The 26,457-nt window shown below is 41.1% G+C and overlaps 1 protein-coding gene across 1 annotated transcript in view; it reads right to left on the minus strand.

The window, feature by feature from the left end:
• HNRNPLL (heterogeneous nuclear ribonucleoprotein L like) overlaps positions 1-26,457 on the minus strand; it is a 57,504-nt gene that overhangs the window by 20,707 nt on the left and 10,340 nt on the right. The window contains exons 2-8 of the mRNA XM_018563572.1: positions 20,105-20,223; positions 18,180-18,417; positions 15,757-15,842; positions 12,848-12,944; positions 12,695-12,767; positions 5,649-5,720; positions 1,433-1,647 (exon numbers count right to left, since the gene is read on the minus strand). Coding sequence (XP_018419074.1) covers positions 1,433-1,647; positions 5,649-5,720; positions 12,695-12,767; positions 12,848-12,944; positions 15,757-15,842; positions 18,180-18,417; positions 20,105-20,223 — 900 coding nt within the window. The remainder of the gene's footprint in view (positions 1-1,432; positions 1,648-5,648; positions 5,721-12,694; positions 12,768-12,847; positions 12,945-15,756; positions 15,843-18,179; positions 18,418-20,104; positions 20,224-26,457) is intronic.

A 26,457-nucleotide genomic window follows, 5' to 3' on the forward strand; every position in this document is an offset into this window, starting at 1 on the left:
CCCGCTGCCGAGGCAGGAAGAGCAGCGGGGATTGAAAGGGACACAGGCCACTGCAGCCAACGCCAGCGAGGAGGAGAACGGAGGAGCAGAGCTGCAGCAACTAATCGATGATGAGAGTTGTTGGCAACGATCCTCATTATCGATTATAATTAATTTAAATCGATTAGTTGTTGCAGCCCTACACCAGACTGTAAACCAGTGCCAGATTTAGTTCTGGCCAGAAGTATAACAGAATGTAAGCATTCCTTTAGGGAGGCTGCACTGGGAATCTCTTGTTCTGAAAATGCTAGTTACCTGGAGGTCATGATGGTTCTTTGACTTCAATACTTTGAGCCACTGACCTGTAAGTATAGATCAGATATGTCGCCCTTTTGTGGCACCTGTTTGCTGCATGCTGGTTCCAGTTTAGGGACCAAGAAGTACTAAAGCCAGGCGCAGACAAGCATTTAGCATTTTCAGAAGAATGCCACCGTAGGAAACCCAAATTTGTGTCATGATAGCTTTACATTAAGAGTACCACAGACATGAGTTACCAGTCACTCAATAGCCCAACAACTTTGAACATAGGTAGGCATCATCTCCCAATAAGGTCTATAGCTGGCAGCAAACAGAGAAATTAAGCTGGTCCAGATCAAATCTGTCCCTACAACAGCAATCATTTGTTGAACAAAGCAACAAACACTGGGTTAACGCAGGAGTTTGAGCTTCTCTCCTCTGGGTGCCCAATCCAACACTTCTGGTTCTTTTTAGATCACCAATTTTAATGTGAAAAAGTCTTCTCTCTGTAAACTCCCTCTTGCTTCCCAGCATAATATTGAAGCTCTAAACTAGATAAAGAGCTCCACACCCATAATGCAATGTAATTTATTTTGTAGTCTGTTCACAAGCATTATGATGTGGACACAACCATATAGTTCTGGAGGATATCAGATGTAAAACTACACATCAGCTTCTTTCCTGTTTCAAGTAAAATGTTATATACTATTGGGGACATTTATCAACACTGTCTTAATGATAGTTGCTAATCTGACACATCTTAGATAGTTAGGGGCATACTTATCATCTGTACGCACGTTTTACAATAAATTAGATTTCTGTGCCTGTTTATAAAGTGCTCCTAAGCACTTCCTAGTTCTGCAACATATGCAAGGTTAAATTAGGTCACAATAGAGGTGCTCACAGTTGCAGCAGAAGAAAGTAAATAGGCAAACAGTCGCTATGTTGCTGCACAATCACGCAGAACTATATCTGTCGCTTTGGGCCAAAAAAGTAAAATTGCACTATAAATTACATGCATCTGGTTCAATAAATGTCCCCCTGTATATTTTGTGATTTCACCAGCTCTTTATTCTAAAACAATATCCTTCTTTTAAACTGCTTACATGTGCTCAAAATACTTGCATGAAATGTCACAAGAAAACAAAAACTGTACCTTTTCAACATTCCCATACAGGCAAAAGAGGTTGAAAACTCGAGAGCAGTTCATTTTCTCCTGATGAAGACCACTAACCATGGCTACTGAACCAACAGGATGTCCAACATGATAGTATGAAGAGGTTTGAGGAAGAGGATAAGCCACTAGTTCTGGTGGATCTCTAGAACTCATCCTATAGCGATTTGGTAGAGGCAACAATGGGCCATGGTTTCCTTCAGATAAAAGTAAAGTATTTGTTAGCATTTAACTGTGTTTATACAGCAACACATTTTAAACAGCATCAAATACAAAGCTTACAAAAAAAAAAGAAGAAGTGGGGCTAGCGTTAGATGTATTTTTTGTTATGTGTAACACAGCTATAATTTATCTCCGCCTGACAATGATTTCATCTTTGTTTCCCCCTAAAAGTTTTGCATCATCCTGCATCAGCATCAACTTCATGGATGAAGATGCTGGTCCATGAACAATAGCTTCATGTAAATCTTAATGCCAGAGCAGTAACCTGTACACGTCACAAAGCTCAAGACACTGCTGCTGCCACTTCTTGTAAAAATCTACCACACACAACTCAGGTTTACAAAAAACAAAACACACACGTACACTTTTTAATTGTCTCACTCCACAACCAGCCAGTGTAAAAACTCATCACTGTCCTACACAGGTTATCTTACCTCTTGTCTTAAACCCTGAACTTAGTGAACACAGAGGCGAGGGAGACTAAAGAAATGATTCCTTAAAAGGAGAACTATGGGGTTAAGGCTTTTCCTTTAGTTCTCCTGCAGTATTACAAGATGACATTCGAAAAATACATTCGACTTGTAAGGATAATATAACAAGAACGTTTGTTTTGTGCATCCATTTCACACAGAACGAACATTCAGAGATTCGCAGGGCCGATGGCTCTGCGCCCTGTTTAGAAAATAGACCCTTAGGTGTACATACTGGATATGTGTATATGTATATTTAATCTGGAGTAACTTTCATGTCCTCTTATTCTTACTTCATTATCAAGTCAAATAAAAAATATATATTTTAAAATGTGGGTTTTTAAAGGTTTGCTTCCACAGTTTGTCATTAAAAGGAGAACTATGGGGTTAGGGCTTTTCCCCATCTCCTTATGTTCCCCATCTCCTTATGGGAATGGGAGGACACAAACTAGCGTCCTCCCGTCACCATAAGCTCAGTATACCGCTAGCTACTGCTCGCGGTATACTGAGACGCCGACGCTCACTTCCCGATCTACTGAGCCGACCTGTGACAGTCTCATTGTCACAGGTCGGCTAGAACTATGGAGGTAAGTGAAAAACACTCACCTCATAGTTCTCCTTTAAGCCTGCAGCAGACAGAAGACAAAATGTTCCTCTCAGGCAGGTCTCAAGAAAATGTTTTAACAAAAAGGCACGATCTAAAATCATACAGTATTCTGAAAAGGTTTTTAAATAGTTAAACTAAAATATTTGTTTTAGACAGACATATTAGTCTTGTAGAGTCATTATACTGTACAAATGAGTCAGTAGGAAAAAAACAAAAAAAACACACACTTCTCTATAGGATCCGCACTAACTACTCTTGTTTAAAAGTATGTAAGCTGCGCAAAGAGTAATCATTTCTCTTAACCAATAGTAAACAAACTGCCCAGCACAATAAATAAATAGATACAGGCAGTCCCCGGGTTACATACAAGATAGGGACTGTAGGTTTGTTCTTAAAAGGAGAACTATGAGGTGAGTAATTTTCACCCATCCTCATAGTTCGAGCCGACGTGCGACAATGAAACTGTCACACTTCGGCTCAATAGATCGGGAAGTGAGCGATCACATACCGTCGCTCGCTCACTTCTCGATCATGTCCCTGCAGAGATCCCCCCCCCCCCCCCCTCCAGCACTGACTGGCGGAACGGACGGGGGAGGGTACAGCTGGCTCTGCCTCTAGATAGTCAGAGCCTGCTGTCAATCACGCAGCTGGGTTGATCGACAGTATTGTTGGAATCCGTCCCGGCTGCGGCGGTCTCAGTATACCGCGAGCTGTTTTAGTTTAATTTGATTTTTTTAAACTTTCTTTTTTTTAACTTTATTGCTGGGAGCAATAGCCCGCCTGCTATTGGATATTTCAAATTGCAATAGCAAGCTGACTATTGCATCTGCCCACTACACTGCGGGAGGCACTAATCATAGTATGCTGAAGAATATTAGTCAATTTTTCGTTGAGAAAGGGAAAAAAAAAAAAAAAGTCTACCCGCCCATTGACTTATCAAATGGTACAAATTGCTTTTTCCCAGCGGAGGCGATAGATAGCCAAGCGGCTATGGAAGACCAGATTTGGCACCAAGCCTCCGGTGATAGCGATGTCCCAAGGTCACACTCCCACTTAGAGACACAGAAGCAATCTGGCGACAGGTAAGTCACCAGAATCGCTTCTGTTGTAAAGACGACAGTCGGCTCTACAAGTTTAAAACAGACTCCCGGCAGCAAAAGTCGCCGGGAGTCTGTTTAAACAGTGTACGCCGGGAGTCTGTTTAAACACTGTAGGGGCTGTTTAAACACTGTACGTCGTCAGTCACACCCTACACTGTACGTCGTCAGTCACGAAGGGGTTAAGTACTGGAAGTACTCAGATGTCGTGGCTTGCATTTTATCTTTATAGTATTCCTAACTGCGGACTGAACCATCTTCCAGCAGGACGCGCAAGTCAGTCAAACCATGGGAGAACCACCATGTAAATGCAAGGGGGAGTCAAGACCTGGAAGGAATAGTGGTTTGCCCAGAATGGTAAGTAGTGGTAGGAGGGGGGACTGTAATTTACTGTAGTATCTGGTCGTGTCCCATAGTGAGAGGGTGTGTGATAGGAAGGGACTCACAGTAGAAGGGCGGAGTCGGGAGGGTAACCATGGCAAGGAATGTAAAGAGATCGAGGGAACAGGATAAGGCTTCTATATCGACCCACAGAGAGCATTGAGGGGACTGGAAGAGGCTCACCAAAGGGGCTGTTTGTGCTCGGTAGTATTTGTAGAAGTTAGGGAAACCTAGGCCACCTTTACGCTTATTGATGTACATTGTAGGTCTAGGGATTCTAGGTCGTTTACCGCATTAATAATGCCCATCCAAGAAAGGTTATATTTTGTCCAGGATGATAAAAGTTCCTGTAAGTGTTTGAAGATGGGTACATTTGCAGTGTAGAAGGACGTGTGATCCTTTTAAAATAAACCGGTCATTAGAGAAGCACTGGGCCACTATTGCTGTCCTCCCTCTAAAAATGCAAGTTCCTAGACTGTGACTACCTAGCTTTAGTAGGTTCAAATGACAACCTAAAACAAATTTGATGTAAACAGATATTAGATAAGTGTCAGAATTATTTCTCAAAGAGGCTGATTTTTCAAAGAGATAGGCTATCACCATCTGCTTCCTTATGTCAGGTTATGCATATTGCATTTTACAGCACATTTATGGATCTTGGTGTGACCCCGCGGAGTTCTGCAAATAGCTGCCCATACACCTTGAAATCGGAAGAAACTTTTCGTCTGATGATCGAACCATCGTCCGATTTTCGTAGGCCGGCTCCATTCTGCCTCAATTATCGCAAGATTGAATCAGCAGTAATTAAAAGAAAGCACCTGGACAAATTTCGGTAATCGACCGCATGCATTTTTGTCTGTGCATGTGCAGTGTAAATCGTCCGAATTTAGACGTGCGGGAACGCCACCAAACTTGTGAAAAATCGTACGATCGAAGTTTTCGAACCTGATAGTTAGTCAAAAGTCAATCGATTGTACAGTATTTGCGGTTGTACACTGCCCATCAACCTTACGAATATTGGAGGAAAACGCGATCATATACGGAAAAATCGCCCGATATTCGTAAGGTTTATGGGCAGCTTAACTCTCTTCCTATGGTCAGAATTGAAAAGTTCCAATCCGATTTAAGCTCAAGGGAAAGCTTGCATTACGTCACAGCTTAAAGAGTAATTTTTAATTTAATTGCCTCATTTGTTCCTTCGCTCTTTCTGACACCCTGCAGCCAACCTTAGAAATGGAACATATTCCTATACATCTAAGCTAGTGTTCACTTGATATGCTAAGCGTTGTAGTTTGGTTAAAAAGTCAAAACAGAGCATCTTATACATGGTTTAAATTAATTTAAATTATATACGACATGTATGATACCTTTTAAAGAAATAATATATCTACATTCATCTGGAAAAAGTGCAAGATTCCTACCATAACCATCATATCTGTAAGATGATGGGTGGTCTCCTAGAATTGCTTGCCGCTGACGTCCCTTGCCCCGATCTAAAAGAGCAAAAACTGCATGTAAAAATTACACAGTATCCAAGAAATCAGCCTGCTTAAATTAAATCCGTTACCATTTTAAAAACACCTCTGTTGCAAAAAACAAAATACTCACCCTCCTGCCTCGCATGTTGACAATCTCCGCTCTCTACATGCACTGTGTTCTGCGTGATGTAGAATCCATCACAAGGAACTGCACGCAGACAGGACCAGGTATCCCCAACACTCCAGGAAGTGTTGGATGCTGAAGATTCTACAGCAAGCTTTAGTTCCATAAAAACAGCAAAGGCTGGTGACATCCGCAGCCTTATAGGTGATCATTAATTCTTTTCATTGTAGAAAACCCTTTTCTTAATTTTGTTTTAAATAGTGGTAGTCAAATATTAGTAAAATGTCAGAACACATTTAAAGCAGACACCCAGCGGTCTACGTATAAACAATTTGCATGTCCATTAGTGCTGCAAATCTCTGTAAATGTTCACTTTGTACAAATGGATGCACAAAATGAAATGTTCTTGTTATATGTAAATAGAACGTTCATTTGGTGCATTTATTTGCAAAGAATGAACAGTCACAAACTTTTATAGGGCCAATGGTTCTGTGAATTTTTTTATAGATGAATCCCCCAGAGTTTGATATAGCTTGCAAATCATTTTATTATGCAAATTCCAACTCAAACTTCCTTAAGCTATATTTCTGCCATTCTCCCTCCTGTACCTTATGTTGGTCATAAGGTCAGACTGACAGCGAGGCTTGAAAAGCATTCCTGGGTTTATGAAACGACCTGTAGCTGCTTCTAAATGACTACATTCAATTTCGGCAGACAATCTGCCATTTTGAAAGAAACAACATATAAAATATTTAAATGAAGGTTTCTACTCATCCAAGGTCTGTAATATATAGTTCTGTACAACTTGGAGCACAAATGATCAAATACATTCAGTGACATCTTCAAAAGATACAGCAGTGAATAAAAGCAAATACTGATAACATATTTAGAGCCTAATCATTTTAGTATATGGTGGTGTACGTATTTTATCACACAGCAGTAACACGTGGAGATTTCTTTTTGAACATGGGAGCAAGGAAAGCGTTGATTCATCTTTTAATGAAGGCAACAGAAAGAAGTCTACAACCTGGTTGGCTGATTCTAGACAAGGCCCTAATCTGCTTTTACCATTTAAAAAAACAAAAATAAAACTAAGGTAGAACTAAAAAAGTATAACTTTGGTAAGCCAACAAAAAGTAAAAAAAAAAAATATGGAGGTGATGAAGTTACTAAACATAATATATGAGCAACGATTATTATTCATTTAAGTCCTTATTTTACAAATAAAACATGCAATACATGCTTCCTTGTATTCACTGCATGCTATGCTAATAGGAAAGCCCATCAATGGCTCTGCAGTTGTTGACCGTTTCTGCAGACCTAGGTAACACCTGAACCTAACTGACGTGTGTGTGTGTTTTAAGTCTTTAAACAGAAGTAAACCAAATATCTTTAACCCAGGTGTAAAATATTATTTTGTAATGTTTATAGGCAACATTTCAGATGTACCCAATTGCAAGCATTTATTTCTCCCCATTAGACGATATTTTTGGCCTTGGCTTATCACTATACGGTCTGATGTGCATGTACAAGCATCCAGTCCCAGCCATTAGGTAATGTAGGACTGGTTATGTATGCACCTCCCTAAATCAATCAGTCTGCTGTGCCCTGGATCCTGATCAGCAGTGTGTGATTTCCAATGAGGATGATGTTTTTCCACCAGTCATTTAGTTGAACAGGTATAATTATGCCCTTGCATCCTTATGATAGTTATACATGCATGAAATAATAGACAAAATCAACCATATACAAACTTTAAAATCACAAGAAAAAAAAAACTCTCTCAGGCAGCAGCCATGATCACGGTGTTCAGTATGAGAAGGTGTGGAATAAGGAATGTACAGAACAGTGTACAGAAAAAGGCGGTGTGGAATAACTAACGTGCATCACTGCTTACATTATGAGATGGTGAGGAATAACTAATATACATTGCATACAAAAAACACACTGTTTACTCTTAATTGCTCCCCCCAAAAAAACACATATACCACAATGCACAGGTATGAATACTCTGTGCATAGTGGTGCACTGCATTTTTAAGAATAGTGCAGGACCTGTTTTTCCATGGTGAATTTAAAAATAGTGAGCTGCCTAAAAAAACGTGTCTAAACACACAAATGTGTGCATTAAAGCACCCACTTTATGCCATTAATGAGTCCTTATATTTAGCAAATATGTTTAAGAATCCAGTGGCACATACATTAATTTTTGTAAGCCGATATTGCCAGACTCGCATTTTCACTGCATATATAGAACTGGCTTGCCAAGTTGCCAGTGCAGCCAAAGTGCATCACTTCTACACTCCCCGTGTACAGAAATGAATGTATGGAGGGGTTAACTTCCTGAACCAGCAGAGGGCTACCTGATGTAGTGCCAGTTTTGGATTAGTTATGGCAATTGCGCAGCTGCAGCATCTGACAGGCAGATACAGAGGAAGCAGAAGTGACCAGCACCCAGCAAATTTAAAGTAAAGAGGCACCAGTCCTGGATTTACTGCTCAGTGTCCTGAAACATGTGGGACGACCCATGGTGCATGGACACCGCAGCAGTGTTCCAAATCTCGGGACTGTCCTGCAAGATCTAGGACACTTGTCAAGTATGCAATGTATTTGTAGAAGATACTATTTTTTTTAAATCAAAATATTTGTTATAGTGAACAATCATAGAGTTACATATATGGCCAGCAGTAGTCTAGACTCTTGGTTAACCTAGCAAGTCCTCCTATCTGGTATTATTTAAGCCATGCACATATTTGGCACAATCAGCAAACTCATTTGCAAAACAAAAACAATATATATACACCAACATACACACAAATAGTAATATAAAGATACACACTTTCTTTATGTAAAGAACAAGAGTGTAGAACAATAACAATAATTAAAAAGGTGTGCAAGAAAAAGGAAGGTTTGTAATACAACAGTATAATAACACAATATTACAGACATCAACAAATTGGTTCAGATAACAATATATGTATTAAAAAAACAGTACCTGAATTCAATTACAAGCTTCACCAGCAAGATATTTTCGAAGGAGTCTCCCTTCAAGAAGTTTCAGCATAATCCAAAAATAACCTGTATTACATGGTATCATAATTAACTTTCTACAGAAATGAACAGTGTTGAAACAGAAGAGCTGGAGAGAAGATGCACAAGGCTGTACAATAAATAAAATCAGTTACTTCATAAAAAAAGCTACATCACTGGATAACTATAGCATAGTTAAACAGCATTCAAACAGAAATCCTTTTTAAGTGGAAAAACTATACGATACTATACATAATAAAATAATTCTTTGACAGAAATCTACAAATTGGTTCAAACTGTCAGTGTGCGCACGCATGTTCTTGCCCTGTTAAGCACAGTGATGTCAAATTAGCAAACAAGCCAATTGATAGTTGAACCCAGAAAAAAAAAAACCACATCATGTACTTTGAAGTTTCCTATGCTGCTCAGCGCCATCATGTGGCCACGATGCAGTATTACAAGATGACATTCGAAAAATACATTCGAAAATATAACAAGAACGTTTGTTTTGTGCATCCATCTCACACAGAACGAACATTCACAGAGATTTGCAGGGCAGATGGCTCTGCGCACTGTTTAGAAAATAGACCCTTAGGTGTACATACTGGATATGTGTATATGTATATATAATCTGGAGTAACTTTCATGTCCTCTTATTCTTACTTCATTATCAAGTCAAATAAAAAAATATATATTTTAAAATGTGGGTTTTTAAAGGTTTGCTTCCACAGTTTGTCATTAAAGGAGAACTATGGGGTTAGGGCTTTTCCCCATAGTTCTCCTTAGGCTAACGGGAGGACACAAACTAGCGTCCTCCCGTCACCCTAAGCTCAGTATACCGTGAGCTACAGCTCGCGGTAAACTGAGATGCCACAGTATACCGCAAGCTACTGCTCGCGGTATACTGAGACACCGCAGCTGAAGCGGATCCCGACAATTATGTCTGGATCCGCCCAGCTGCGTGACTGACAGCTGGCTCTGCCTATCTAGAGAGCCGTGAAAGGATCGCCAGTATGTGTTCGCTCACTTCCCGATCTACTGAGCCGATCTGTGATAGTCTCATTGTCACAGGTCGGCTAGAACTATGAGGTGAGTGAAAAGCACTCACCTCATAGTTCTCCTTTAACAGTATATGGAAGCAATCACATCTGTCCATTCCAAGTGCTGCATTTGTTGCTTGGAAGTGCCGTTATTGAAAAAGGGGCATAAAGAAGGGTCATCCTAAAGCTTTTGTAGGATGCCCACATGGAGATAAAAATCACAAAACATTAACTAGAAGTACACATACACACATCATAGCCTGCTACATTTACGTACTCTGCTTGTAAACATTTTTTCAGGCTGGTGTGTAATACGAGTGTCTAATATGAGTGTCTAACATATCCTGAGCATTAAAGTGACAAATAAACCCTCAGATTTTTTAACATAAAACAATACTGTAATGTGTACCTTACTGTAATCCATGGTAGTTTCCCTTCTCTTTGCTGCTCTTCCTTTTTAAATCCTCATGTCTTCTCATGCTTGGGGAGAACTTCCCTTTGCAGCTGAGTGCCTCTTCCTGTAGTGCTGGCTCAGGTTGCAAACTTATACCCAGACACCATGTTGCCATTCCAGAGACAAGGCAGTCTGCTGTTCTCATGCTGGGCAGAACTTCTGTTTTGCAGCAGACTGCCTTGTCTCTGGAATGGCTACATGGTGTCTGGGTATAAGTTTGCGACCTGAGCCAGCACTACAGGAAGAGGCACTCAGCTGCAAAGGGAAGTTCTCCCCAAGCATGAGAAGACATGAGGATTTAAAAAGGAAGAGCAGCAAAGAGAAGGGAAACTACCATGGATTACAGTAAGGTACACATTACAATATTGTTTTATGTTAAAAAATCTGAGGGTTTAATGTCACTTTAAGAACTTTTAAAAATAAAAATTTTCCCAAATAAACTGAATAATGGTAATAGCTCTTTTTTTATTGATTTAGCTATAATAATATGGCAGGTAGAGTCTCAACATCATTGTCAACACCCCTTTCAAAGCACAATTGAATGCTTGATTCCATTTAGATATGCAAATTAGGCAAAGACACTAAATTTGATAAGAGCAAAGCATGCATGGACAGTTTGCCCAGCCTGTGACCTGATCCAAGAGGAAAGGCTGTCACAACTTGTGATAAGGCAGCAAAGTCAAACTTCTTCAAGCACCTTTGTAATCAATGGGTGCCCAAGTTAGGAGGTCACTAAGGCCTCATTTACAAAGGCGCGCATATATGCGCGTACGTATTGTACCATATGCAAATAAATGGCTCCATACACACAGCCGCGTATGGAGCCGTATATTTGCGCAAAAACAGAATGGAACAGAGATGCGTCCGGGCAGCGTATCTCTGCGTATTTACACGCACATACGCGTATAGCACATTAAAATTCCTTTACCAGTGATGCATTCTGGGATTTTATATAGTGCATGCATAAACGCATGTACGCTCATACATACGCGTATATACGCACATATACACGCGGATAGATGGGTATATACAATTTTACTTGCATTGTGTGTGAATGAGGCCTAACTGTTGAAGAGCGAACGACATCTATTTAATCTGCCTTACTACAATAAATCGATAAAAGAATTTCTACATTTAAAAAGGACATCTCATATGAATAATGTTAATCAAACCTTACATACGTTTGACACAAAAACCTTAACTTTATTTATGGGGTACTTATTATTAAATTTAAGCGCATACATGTTAGAATGGTGAATATCATAGAGCACAATAGGCAGATCTTTAGCTGCATTGCAACTGTAAACATGTGACACAACCTACGTTCTGTATCATAAGAAAACTGTTGAATGGTATAAGCATGTTAGCCCTTTAGTAGTGACTGAAGAAATATAGGACTGGCGTACCCCAAAAGTGCTTTAGAAGTGATCAGTTTTCATTAAATTTATAGGAAAGCAAAATCAATTATCTACATGTCATATACCATAAATAAACATATGTTACAATATATTTTTTTAATTGACCACATTGTAAAAAAGTAAGTTTCTCTAACACGGTTCTTCACAGTTAGATATTACACTCACTTTGATCTCAAATGTGGATGAATCACTGCAGTTAGTTTTGATGCTAAATATTGACAGCACTAAAGCAAACATTTTGCCAAACTGCATTAACTGATGGTTCATAATATGTGGACAATGTAGTTCAGAAGCAAATGTATTATACTTGGGGCATGCTCAACAGTCATCCTGACAGACTAATTTGCAACCTTTCTACTGCAGATAAGTCAGAATACATCCAGGTGACAGCTTCCATGGAGCTAGAGCACCACATTGAATCCAAGCAAATAAACAAAAGGATTTCAAATGTCCTCCACTGAGAGCATGTGCTGGTGGTGATGATGCATGCAGAATGCAGTCAAGGTGAGTTGCAAGTCTGATTTTAGGTTGGTTGTTTCGGAGAGCTGTTTGCAGTTGCCTCAGTGATGCATGAAGTGGTGTAGAGTCAGCCTGCTGAGACGTCCTCCTTAGACTTCTGAATGCCTTGTCCAGCTTTAAAGCGTAGGAACAAAGTCTCTTCCGTTGAAAGGCAGCGTGCATGTTTATGGTTTGGAAATGCATCCCTCCCCATCAAAGCGAGAGAAAGATAAAGTGAGAAGGGACAAAAAGGGAAAAGAGGCTGCATGGAGAAAAAAGGTTGGGAACTGCAAGCTGTCAGAGACAGCCATTTAAACCATACCCTTGTAGAGCATCTAACCAGAACCCCAATAAGGATTTACCTTACACCAACAGACTGAATGTCATTGCATGTTTGCATTAGAACCATTGAATTTAAATTCCTACCTTGTCTGTTCAAGTAGGGTTTGCTGTAATCCCAGCTATCATTATCGTTCCGAATAACATTGAGACGTGTGGGCTGCACACAATTGAAAGAAACAGTCAATATTAAGGCAAGTGAGAAAACAAAAAGATACATGCAACAAGAAAAAGACTTACCCTGGCATATTCTATTTTCAGTGTGCAGCATCCAGCATAAATGTCTGCCCCATTTAAAGCAGCTTTGGCCTTCTGGGCACTGTGCACTGTGTCAAATGTTCACTGGTGTTAAGGAACCTGGCATTCAGTCAAACAGGCAGGTAAGTGCAAATTAATCCCCACATTAAATGTACGATTAATACCCCATCTGTTTAAAGCCAATCTCTGGCCATGAAAATCTACCGTTTTCCCTTCCCAGAGCTACAGCTAGCTCCTTTTGCGCCTGAGGCAAGAAACACAGGTGTGTGACATCACCCAGCGCCGCGCAGTGTCATGTGATGTCATGCGCCCCATCTCCAGGATGTTATTTTTTTTTTTTGTAAGAGGAAGCCGCTGTCACAGTAGCATGGCCGAGCGGTGAGGAAAGAGAGCCACCGGCTGTTGGATCCTGGCCGAGCGGCTCTCTCTCCTCACTGCACGGCCATGCTGCTGTGACAGTGGCTCCCTCCGCCAACCCCACCAGCTGAAGTGCTTCACTTCTCCTCTGATCTCCGCTGCATACAGATGGGGAGAGCAGCGGGGATCTAGAGGAAAAGCTGCAGCCTGTTGTTTTCTTTGTGCGTGGCCGAGTGGCGAAGAATGAGATAGTTATATGTACTGATCCTCTGTGCAGAGCTGTGCCGCCCCACTTCTCCCTGATGGCTGGGTCCCTCCCCGCACCTACACCCGAGGCGAGAGCCTCAGTCGCCTCACCCTCACTACGGCCCTGCCCCTTCCTTGCACCTTTCACCCATTCAGCAGTTTAATACCTTTTATTTTATACTCATTTAAATCTGCCCTCCGTGCAAGTCTCTGGCACACCTCACGGGACTGACGAGCGGTGGATCCAGTGTTGCAGTAGAGATTGATTCCTAACAGCATGTAATTGTATCACATATGATTATTACATGCGGTGTGCCGGCGTCCAAATGCAGCTGCTGACACCCAATCATTAACTTGAATGGATGACAGCTGCTGCTTGTAGACGGCAGATTAGGGATTCCTGCTGCAGGAAATGCAAGTTCCTTATGCAGGAATCCCTAATCACATCTAAAGATGTAGATGTGAATGGGGCCTTAACGTGCTGGTTTGAATCTTTTGAAAGAAAGGGACAAAGAAGCCTCTGACAGCATTTTCTACAATATCAGGGGAGGTCGGAATCAGAGGGCATAACTTTTTAATGGGTTAACAATGGAATAAGAGATCATCTATTTTGAGGTCACTCTTTGTAGTCCAGTACTGGCCATTAAATGATTGTGAGAGATTTGAAGGCACGTGGATCACTATCTCTATCATTTTATGTTCACCAAGACAGAAAAAATTAAAATACCCAAAGTACACATACACTATCCACAAAAACTATTACACACATTATCATGCCTGGGTGTTACTGGAGTAGTGGACAATGGGGACATACAGCAATTCTGTTGCACAAGGCAATGCTAAACAAGAGCAGTGAGACAAATTTGCTATAAGATTGCAGTTTGATTCATAAATGCCTCCTTTGGAAGCTGTAAAGTAGTGCTGTGTCAATATAAAACCAGTTGTTTTACTTTATACAATTGTGCATGTGTACTGAGTAAAAATCTGTCTCATTTACAGTGGTAAATCTGCTGCGGACCTGTAAATAGATATGTCAAAACCAAGGGACGCATCTCCTGTTCCATACTGACAAGACTGACATGCAAATCCAAATGTTAAATCTCATACAAGAAAGTGTTTGTCAAACCAAAAGCGATTTAGTTTAGTTATTAAGTTTTGATTAGAGAGGAAGCAGGTAAGGGTTACAGCCCAGTCAGGTTTTTACCGTCACCCAGGCCTCTGTAAGAGAGATTTTTGTCCTGGTGACAACTGTTTTAACAAGACAGGAAGTAAAAGAAAATCTGCAACAAGGACACAAACCCCCACACACTTTGACACTCACTGCCCTTTCACACACTTGTCCACCAAAGGTCACTGCAATATTGCACACCACTATACACCTCAACTAACCGTCCGAGCACTTCTCAACTGGACTGTTGCAAATGTAACACTACCACATACAACTAACTGGTAAGCCATGTACGCTAAGCTGCAATATAGAAATCACTCCCTAGGCTGCCAGTTGCTGTACACTGTTTAGCCTGTATACCACCTCGAAATAAATACTGAATTCAGTAAACATTTCTGTCAACGAATGGGTACACTTTTGCTAGTCTATATTAAATATAGACTAGCTAGGTGGTGTGGTTCCCCCTACCAGTTGCTATATCACTACTGTATGCATGCTAGGAGGGGGGGGGGGGTGGGCGGGGGGACAAAAAGTACCAATCTTTTTTTATGTGAGAATGGAGCCCACGTGAAAATGCGGACTACAGCTTCATTGCAAGTCCCACTCTGAGTAAACTATGCTTACTTCTCTGCATGTATCAGTCAAAAATAAGTTTGGTCTTTATAAGCAATGTGGTTACTGAATATACGAATATACATTGTGCTCAGAGTATTGCTGGGTTGACCTGCTACATCAAAGCTGCTTTCCCTTACTTTTAAAGTGGCATTATATAGATGCTAAGAATACAGTGTTATGATGCATTTACATTTTGGGGAGGGGGGGGGGGGAGGCAAAAAAAAATAACCCTCAGGACACCATAGTAAGTTTTTACATACCATTTGCGTACATGATTTGTTGTACACTAGAGATGGGTAAAAGCTTACATTTCACGTTACTATGTACACCCTTTCATACCTACACTCAATTTACAATGATGTTGGGATGACTGCTATATACTTTGCTGCAGAGTTCATGAAATGAGAACAGATAAAGCAGTTTATCCAGTCGTTTTTTCTAATGCATATTACTCAAGTTTCTATAACAACTTTTGTTCGTATTTCTTAAAATACAAAAAGGATATTCCACCATGGCTTGAATTCCATTTCTCTTAAAAATGACTATACGCTCCACTTTTCCTACTGGGTTGCAGACTGAATACAAGACATCCTATAGGAAAGGAATACAATTTTTTTTTTCAGTGGTGAAAACAATAACCTCAATAGATGCATAACAATATGTGTACATTTTCTAATTAATAAACCGGACAGTCTTTAACCCCTTCGTGACTGACGACGTACAGTGTACGTCGCCAGCATCGGGGCTGTTTAAACAGACTCCCGGTGACTTTTGCCGCCGGGACTCTGTTTAAACTTGTAGAGCCGACTGTCGGCTTTACAACAGAAGCGATCCTGGCGACTTACCTGTCGCCAGATCGCTTCTGCATTGGGTATCGTTTTACTCGTTGTAACCTCATCTTTTATATTTCATTTAAAAAATGGGTATTTTGTTGTGTTTTGGGGCATTTAATTAAATTTTTCACTAAATATTGGGGTTTAAAAAGGAGTTGCGCTAATATTGCGCAACATAAAAATTTGCAACTACCACCATTTTATTCTATAGGGTCTTGGCATTCAGAAAATATATAATGTTGGGGGGTTTTAAGTAATTTTCAGGCCTAAAATTTGGAATATAACATGGGTATAAAAAATGAAAAAAAGGCCTCAGTCATGAAGGGGTTAAACAATTAGATGAACCCATTGCCAGGTAAGGAAAATTACTGTGTAATTATCTTTTAACTTAAAGTTTTATCAAAATCTACACTCATGGGCAGTGGGACTCCAGGCAAAACCATGCCAGAGTTCATAGAACTTGTCAGCAGTTGGTTTGGCGGCCAATCAGCTGCTGACGAACTTTATGCATTATCACACACTGCACAAAATGGTATCCAATCTCAGACATCGCAGTCCTGTTACATGTTCTCTCTTAGTAAGCCCTGATCAAGTGGGTATTTGTATTTCCCCCGCTGATCCCCCCCTCCCCCCCATGCCTCTGCTGCTGCCCCGTTCCTCCTTTGCTGCCCCCATTTCCCTTCTTCTGAAGACAGTACAAGGTCAATGATCCACTAGAGTCAATGACCCAAACAAGCATTCAATCAAGTGTAGTTGGACACCTAAACTGAATACTTGTTTTAGGTCATGATAAACCACACATTAAGGCCCCATTCACACCTGACCGCTTTGTAGCGCGTCCTACGCTCGATGAACGCTCTACAGAACGGTCAAAAAAATAAATAGCACTGTAGTCAATGGCCTCGTTCCCACCTGTCCGTATTTCCGCCCGTCCCGAACGCACTACAAAACGGCCCACGCATGAAAAGGTCCCGAAGCGTTTTTTGCTGCGTATTGGTCCGTTTTGTAGGGCGTTTTCCATTAGTATACTGCCAAGTAGCCTTTGGAATCGCGCGACGGTCGCGCGGCTTTTTTACTTTTAACCGCGTGACGGTCGCGCGACAGACGCGCATATTACAATACGCATAGGTGTGAATGGGGACTAAAGCCGCCTATGTGATAACAATAAAGTTAAGTGTTCTAAAAATCAAAAAAGTAAAATAAAATAAAATTCCCCCGTTTTTTTTTTTTTGACGTTTCACCAGCGCATACAATTTTGACTTGTTGCACTAATATTGTGTGGCATAATTAATTTCATTTGCCACCATTTTTTTTTATACAGGGTCTCTGCTTTCAGAAAAGATTTATTTTTGGGGGCCTTAATTGATTTTCAAGCCTAATATATGCATTTTATCATGTACTTTCCTATACAATCTATAATTTCCATTAATAAATCTTCAAACATCTATACAGGACTACGGTAGACCGATTGTTATAGTGATAACGTGTAGAGCTGCAACAGTTAAATCGATGAAGTCGATTAAAATCGACGATTGAAAACGTTGGCAACGTTTTCGATCGTCGATTCGTCGGCTATCGATTGCTTAGCCTGTTCGGGGCTCCGCGCGCGGCCTGAGTCGCGCGTCACACGCTGCTCCCGACGTGTCCACCGCACAGGCCGCCGCCGCATAAGCCACGCCCACCGAACAGGCCGAAGCCACGCACGCTGCTGGTCTCCTCCTAGCCGTGAGCTCTCTCCCCTCCCCCTCCCTTTTCAATAATAAGAGGTTTCCTTGAGAGATTCTGACTAAATTGAAAAGTGCTCACTATTAAAATAAGCTGATCCTTGCCTGCCCTCAATACAAACTAGTGCAACTTGAATGATGTTCCATTTTGCTCATGTGGTTAGCACTTTCCTCCCTGTTCACATAGGAAAGGACTAGCACCAATCGGCCAACTAATCGATTATGAAAATAATCGTTAGCTGCAGCCCTAATAACGTGTAACTGCATTTATTTATTATTAGTACTGTAAAATATTAGCATGTTACATTAGTGTAAGGACATGGCAACCAATTCTCACATTAAGCCTCATCAGAACATAAGAGCAGACTTACGACTGTGATTGGATATAAGGGATTCTGAATGGATAGTAAAAGAACTTTATTTCCTCCAGAAGGATCCTCTGTGTTTGCTGGCCGTGTGATTCGCTTGCTTGTGGAGAAGTTGAAGAAGGCCTGCTGTCCTGCTATATACACAGGCTCAGAGGTAGCAAAGGCAACACATTTCTTAGAAAAATCTGTATTTTCAAACTCTACCAAGGCTTGACGTTTAAAGGGCATCATCATTACATAACTGCAAAGAAAAGAAAACTTTGTACATTAATAAAATCACCATTGATTATATCTATCTATATAAAATCACACACATACATACACCCTGCAGATTTTGTAAGTTTGCCCACTTACAATGAAATGTCTATAATGTTTATCATATCAAATTCAACATAAATCCCCATTCAAGGAGATCCCACCACCACTTCAAATATGCACTACTTATAGTGTAAAAATACATATATTTGTTACTTGGAAACCTTCCTTCCCCCATATGTGTTTAACATTTAAAATGCACCTATGATAAAAATTAGATAGAGACAGAATATCAACCAAAAAAATCCAGAAAAAACACATGATACAAATGTTATAAATTGAGTTGCAGTTCAGTGAGTAAAATAAGTATTTGATCCACTAACAACCAACAATAATTCTGGATCGCACAGACTGGCTATGTGGTACACAGATTAGTCTTGTCATTTTAAAAAGGTGCTCCTAATGACAACTCATTATATATATATATATATATATATAAAGCTTGGTGAGAAGGAAACAGTTGGAGCGATTATTCACAAATGTAAGGAATACAAATTAACCATCAATCGCCCTCAGTCTGGAGCTCCATGCAAGATTTCGCCTCATGGGGCAAGAATGATCATGAGAAAAGTGAGGGATCAGCCCAGAACTACACTGGAGGAGCTTATGAATGATCAAGGCAGTTGGGATCACAGTCACCAAACAAACCATTGGTAACACAATACACCGCCATGGATTGAGACCCTGCCGCGCCCACAAGGACCCCCTCCTCAAGAAGGCACATGTACAGGCTCGTCTGAAGTTTGACAATGAACATCTAAATGATTCAGAGAAGGATTGGCAGAAAGTGTTGCAGTCAGATGAGACAAAAATCCAGCTCTTTTGCATTAATTTGACTCGCCATGTTTGGAGGAAGAAAAATACTATGACCCGAAGAACACCATCCCTACAGTCAAGCACGGAGGTGGAAATATTATGCTTTGGGGCTGTTTCTCTGCTAAAAAGGTACAGGCCGACATAGGCTCGAGCTGGCCAAACAGCACGGAGCAGGCTTTCCGGGCAATCAAGAAGCCGGATGGCGGGTAATGACACGCTGCCCGGCTTCCTGATTGCCCGGGAAGCTGGCTCCATGCATCAACGAGTACCGAAATATAAATATCGGTACTTGATATTGAAAACCGGTATCGGTGCATCCCTACTGATAAGGCTAGGTTCACACCTAGATAACTTTCAAAGCATAGAGAGGTCTATGGGATCCAAATAGCGCAACAACCGCATGAAAATAGCTCCTGCACCTTTTTGCGCAATTGGAGATTTCTACTGCGCGACAAATCTGAAAGGTGTGAACAGCTTCCATAGACTTGAATGCAAAACTCTGTTTTGTGTGATATCGCATGTGTAAACCTAGCCTAACAGTGCTGAAGATTTCAGTGCAGCAGAGGCACTATGTTGTGAGCTAAAAAACAGAAAGCGACAAGCTCACTGTATTTCTGGAAAAATCAACAGGCATTTTTTTGCAACACATGCACATTTCCCCATGTTTTATCTCTTTAAAGAGATGCACTACATATATTTTTTACATTTCGCACAGACATGCACTTAAGTTATCAAGGCAGATTTAAAAAGCAGTAAGAACCGGATCAGTTTGTTGTGTAAACATAAACGTAAGTTACCATATTGTCCCAAACTTTGAAAGAGCCTCCATTAGATCAGCCTCTACCACAGACTCACAAAGCCCTCGCACATGGACCACAGCAGAGACCGATACTTTGTGATGGTTTCCACCTGCATCCTGAAAAGAAGACCGGAATAATGAATATATAAAAACATTATGATATTAAAAAAACAACATCAACATATAAAAGATTTCATACACCATTAAGGATGAACCATTCTGGCTATAACAGTGCAAAGCATTGCAGCTAATATATCACTATATATTTTGATAAAAACAGACACCACCTCATCTCTAAGACTTCTGGTTCCTCCCTGACAGTTCATGTACACCACTTCTGTTGTGTTGACTAACTGAATCCCCATCTGAAGACCCTATAAGCATAGTGTTGTATTAGGGCCCTCCATCAGGTTTTACTTTTTAGATTGTGTAGCCTGGGAGAAAATAAAAAGGTACTCTCTACGGCTTCAGAGGCATTAGAAGATTTACCAGTCTGAGGCTTTGTCTTGATCTGCTGGGTTTTAACACTAGTGACATCCTTAATAAAGTTGTCGATTGAAGCACCAAGAGAAGTTTAACCATCGCAAAACCTGCAGAGCAAGTGTTTATATTGCTGTTCCACAGACCAACATTTCAGGAAAAAGGTCTCCTTATTTGCAGAGACAAGAGACTCATTTGGAGGATAAGATGGATAATATTAATCAAGCCATCAAGGCAATAATGTGGGGACGAAGGCAAAAATTCCAATCGCTCTACAACTAAAAGTGTCAAAAGGGACTGTAGCTGGATCTTTTAACATTAGCGGAGTCCATTTTGATAACATGGACTGACATCACAGCTGTGGCAGTACCTGCTAGTGAAAACAAGTATTTGGAAAGGGCCTCCAAACGGTTATCAGTGGGATCCTTAAGGTGCCCATACACCTTACAACCATCGCAAGACAACCATCGCAAGACTTTTGTCTTGTGATGGTTGGAAGGTAATTAAAAAAACGTACGATCTGCCCATCTTGGACAGGCAGATAGTACTTGCGATCATCACAAGCCCGCCCTGCTGAGGGGCGGGCTTCCGATGACTGCAATGCTAAACGGCCAGTGTGCGCTTACGCACACAGGCCCATGCGTCATTTGTAGAGCTGCAGCTAACGATTATTTTCAAAATCGATTAGTTAGCCGATTATTAAGTTCGATTAATCGGTTAATCGGATAAATAAATAGAGCATCCTCAATAGGTACAGTGTTTTTATTAGAGGTATATCGCTAGATCCACAGCAGGAACTGCCAATTTGTTAAGAAAATCTCCATTAAATGTTTATTGCGAAGAGTAAACAGTTTTTAGGGGTATGCCAATCTCCGTACAGAACAGGTTAAAGTAAGGATTGTTCCAAAAAAGTTTAATTAGTCTTAGGGTCTTTAACCCCTTCATGACAAGCGACGTACAGTTTACGTCGCTGGCAGCGGGACTCTGTTTAAACTTGTAAAGCCGACTGTCGGCTTTACAGTAGAAGCGATTCTGGCGGCTGCCGCCAGGTCGCTTCTACGGGCCGGTGGACGGTCCCCCGCCCGACACCCCCACTGTGTTTTCACGGGCTCCGTTGCCACTCCTGCGTGCCAGAGACTGGCTTCTTTGGTGTCGGCAGGAAGCTGGGGAGGAGTTGGATGAACCTCCGTCAGTCGATCCCTTGAAAGCCCCACCCATGTGATAGCAATTAAAGTAAAAATATATGTATGTATGTATGTATGTATGTATGTATGTATGTATGTATGTATGTATGTATGTATGTATGTATGTATGTATGTATGTATAAAACACGCGTTGGGTGTGCCTACGTACGAAAAAGACGAATGCGCTACACATGTTGGGTATCGCCGCGCATGCTAGAGTGAGAGCAATAGTTCTAGGGCATCTCTAAACTGATGACCTGTGGGGGCTTTTAAAGCGTCTATGGACTTTTTGGGGTACTGAATGTTGTCGCCGTTTCACGGACGCACACAATTTTTAACCTGTTGGGTATCTATTTACTCGTTCTAAACTCATCTTTTATATTTTATTAACCAAATGGGTCTTTTTTGTGTTTTGGGGCATTTAAGTTCATTTTTCATTCAATTTTGGGGTTTTATAAAAGGAGTTGTGCTAATATTGTGCAACATAAAAATTTACAACTGCCATCATTTTATTCTATAGAGTCTTGGCTTTCAGAAAATATATAATGTTTGGGGTTTTTAACCACTTGCCGTCCGCCCGTTGTCTCCAGACGGCATTTTTTTTCTGCTCGTGCGCACCCCCTGCCGGGCACGCACGGGCAGAAAAGACCCGACCAATGCAAACACCCGTTACCGGGTGTTTCACATATAGAACAAAATGTTTAACTCTCCCACTTTTACGCACCTATAAACGTAAATACTTGTCCTGTGCCCAGCGCGCAAAAACGACAATTGCGCTACACACGTTACATATCGCCGCAAACGTCGCAGTGAGAGATATAGGGGGACTGTTATCCCCCTATATAAAATAGCAATAACAATACGTGCAAAAAAAAATAAAATAAAATAGATATACATATAAGTAAAATAAAAGTCACATATAAAAAAAGTGAAAAAAAACCCCCCCAAAATGTTTAACTCTCCCACTTTTACGCACCTATAAACGTAAATACTTGTCCTGTGCCCAGCGCGCAAAAACGACAATTGCGCTACACACGTTACATATCGCCGCAAACGTCGCAGTGAGAGCAATCATTTTAGGGCCATCAATTACTGATAACACTAAACTGATGAGCGGTAAAAGCTTTTAAAGCGTCGCCTATGGCCAATTTTGGGTATTATCGTCTCTTGAGGTTTCACGCGCGCACGCAATTTTAAGGCTTGACATGTTTGGTGTCTTTTTACCCGATGTGACCCCGTCTTTTATATTTTACCAAAAAATTGGGTAATAATAAATGTTTTATCATTTAATATAGGGGAAACCGTTTTTTTTTTTTTTTTACATTTCGGTAATTTTTCCTTAATATAGTAAAAAATAAAACCCCCAGTGGTGAATAAATACCACCAAAAGAAAGCTCTATCTGTCCCCAAAAAAGGGTATAAAATTCATTTCAGTACAGCGTTGCATGGCGGAATAAATGTCAGTCAAAGCACCGCAGCGCTGAATACTGAAAAATGGCCTGGATTGGAAGGGGGTTTAACACCGCGGATGTCAACTGGTTAAGTAATTGTCAGGCCTAAAATGTGGAATATAACATGGGTGCAAAAAAATTAAGGCCTCAGTCATGAAGGGGTTAATATTCATACACTCATATTCTTTAAAATAACAACAAACGCACCTTTAGAAATGTTTAGCAATAACAATCTACAAATCTATACTTCTATATAATTGCAGGCTTTTTATGCTTTGCATACCTCATTTCTTTCCAGGTCTTCTGGCAGTGGCCATGTTAACTAAGGGCAGGTTACTAGCTCTCCCTATATTTCATGAAAATCTGGCATATGTGATTAGGACATGTGACCATGCACATCTCAGGGGAGGAAAATGCCTTTCCCCGAGATCTCATTAGATTACATCAGCAGAGCATTGCTAGGAAATCTCATCTGTAAACTTCCCAGGATGCAAATCTGCATGCTGCTGTGATTTTTAGTGAAAGGGGTATAGGTCTGCTTTTATGAAACCCAGACTGGTAACTGCATTAAGGTGCCCATACACTTTACAACCCTTGCAAGACTTTTGTCTTGCGAGGGTTGTAAAGTACTTAAAAAAAAAAACGTACGATCTGCCCATCTTGGACAGGCAGATCGTACTTGTGATCATCGCAAGCCCCCCCCCCTGAGGGGCGGCCTTCTGATGACTGCAATGCTGAACGGGCATTGTGCGCGTGCGAACACAGGCCCGTTCGGCAGTCATCTCTCGATCATGTTAAAAACCAGCTGAAAATACAAAGGTCGTGCGATCGTACATTAGAAACGGTCGCACGCCTTCCATACACTGCACGATTCTCATACGAGAATCGTGCAGTGTATGGGCACCTTAAGAAGAAGGAAAAAGCAGTTCCATGCTAAATGTGGCTCACACAGCAATAAAAGATGGAAAAGAAAAAAAACAGCCAATCTGGTATCTTTAAGCCTGGGAGCTAAATAAATAAACGGATTAGGGCTCCTCAGGAACAAGGATAAGGTTGGTGATTTAGCTTAGGGTAGAGTTGCGGATGGCTTTGTATGTTTTTGTTGGTACAGTATTGTGCATTTTATTCATTGGGCAAGTGGAACCCGGTAAAAGGATGGACAGTAGGAGGTGGTGGACACTGAGCAGCTGGAAAGGTGGATAAATCTGGCAGCAGCATTCATGGCAGACTGAAGGGGGCATGGTCTGTGTAAAGATAGGCCAACAAGAAAGGGGATGCAACAGCTAAAGCAAGAGATAGCATGGGACTGAATTGGTAGCTTGGTGGTGTCACTGGTTAAGAAGGAGTGTACTTTGGAAATGTTATAGAGGTGAGGGTCACAAGATTTGTACAGTGATTGGATGTGGGGTTGAAAGAATATGTCATAGTCCAGGATTACACCTGGCTCCCAGGTATGTGGGGATATTATTTACCTCGACAGTAGAGTTATGTGAGGGGGCACGCGGCAAAAGGGGCGAAAAGATTATGATTTTGGATTTCAAAGATTGAGCTTTCGAAAGTGGAGCGACACCCATTAGATGAGGAGTGGAGAGATCAAACAGTGTCATCAGCTTAGAGATGGTATTGGAAAGCATAGAAAATTATCAACTGGCCAAGGCAGGATTTATAGATTAGAGCAGAAGGGGTCCAAGGACAGAGTCTTGGGGGATTCCTATAGATAGAGGAGAGCAGGATATAGGGTTGTAGTTGACACTAAATAAAATCTTAGCTAGGTTGATGGAGAACCAGGAAAAAGTAGTTAAAAAAAAAAAAAGCCCAAATGTAAATAATGGGAACTGTATAGTATTAGAAAATGTAAATCAATGTGGCTACAAAATGGCTAGTGGAGTAATAATGGCATGACTGATTAAAACATTATAGGGTAGTGACCAGGAATAGCAAAATCCGTAAGAAAGGCAATGAGTGGGTATTAGTACTTAATGGATGACCGCTGCATAGCAAGCAATCAGCAGCGAGTATTCATGTTTGCGGGTGGGCAATTGACTAAAGCGCTGACAACAGCCCGTCTGCTTCTGGGTACTCTGTTATATACTAAGGGTGCCCACACACCTTACGATAATCGTGGGAAATCCCGCGATCGTACGATTATCGTAAGGTGTGTGGAAGACATGCGACCTCTACTACTGTAAGGTCGCACGACTTTAAACTTACGGACATGTTCGAAAACCCGCCGAGCATCGTACGATGTTCGGCGGGTTTGTGGCATGTCCGTACGATAACAGCCGTACGGGCCGGTTCGACATTGCGGTCATCGGAAGCCCGCCTCTCAGGGGGCGTGGCTTGCGATCATCGCAAGTACGATCTGCCTATGCAAAAGTCTTGCGATGGTTGTAAGGTGTGTGCCCAGCCTAAGTTAACTCACCAATGTACAATGGAAGGTAGGACTACTAATTTGTAGACTATTTCGCTAACATGTCATTCATTGCATATATTCACTTGATGGTAAAGGTGATTGATGCACATACACCTGATACACACTCTAAGGGTTAATAGCTTTTAGCACAGCACATTTGATACTTATTTAAAAGTATATTTCCATTTTTGCAGCCACATTGGGATAACACCGACTTTATAGATGTTAGACAGAGCCATTCCGCCATTTGCATTAAATAAATAAATTGCAGCTTTCCTTTTTTTTTTTTTTTTAGATGCCCCATCTGATTTTCCCCAGTATGTATAGTCCTCATTTCTTTATATCATATTTATAGTTTATCCTTCACTTTACAGCCGGCTATCATCCAATCTGGATTTGATTTCACTTTTCAATATCCATTTACAAACTTGCAGCTATATTATACCTGTCTATACTTATTCATCTATAGCTATTTTATACCTAGACACTGGGTCTTCTTACATCCCATTCCTGATAATAGAAACATCTTTAGAGCCAGCTATGCCCGCCGTGCTGGACGATCGTAGAGGGGAGAATCCCTGCGAGAGCGGTAATGGATAGTCATCGCTTGCTGTGGGGAGATGATTGGGAAGGGAGCAGATCAACAATATGTTTTCGCTCACTTCCCCATTAATAGAGGCGACATTTGACAGTTTCAATGTCACACGTCGGCTCTAGAGAACTATGGGATTAGTGCTTTTCCCCATAGTTCTCCTTAGGGTAACGGGAGGACACAAACTAGCGTCCTCCCGTCACCCTAAGCTCAGTATACTGCGAGCTACAG

This window comes from Nanorana parkeri, unplaced genomic scaffold, assembly GCF_000935625.1.
Source record: "Nanorana parkeri isolate BGI_ZX_2015 unplaced genomic scaffold, ASM93562v1 scaffold677, whole genome shotgun sequence".
Lineage (NCBI taxonomy): Eukaryota > Metazoa > Chordata > Amphibia > Anura > Dicroglossidae > Nanorana > Nanorana parkeri.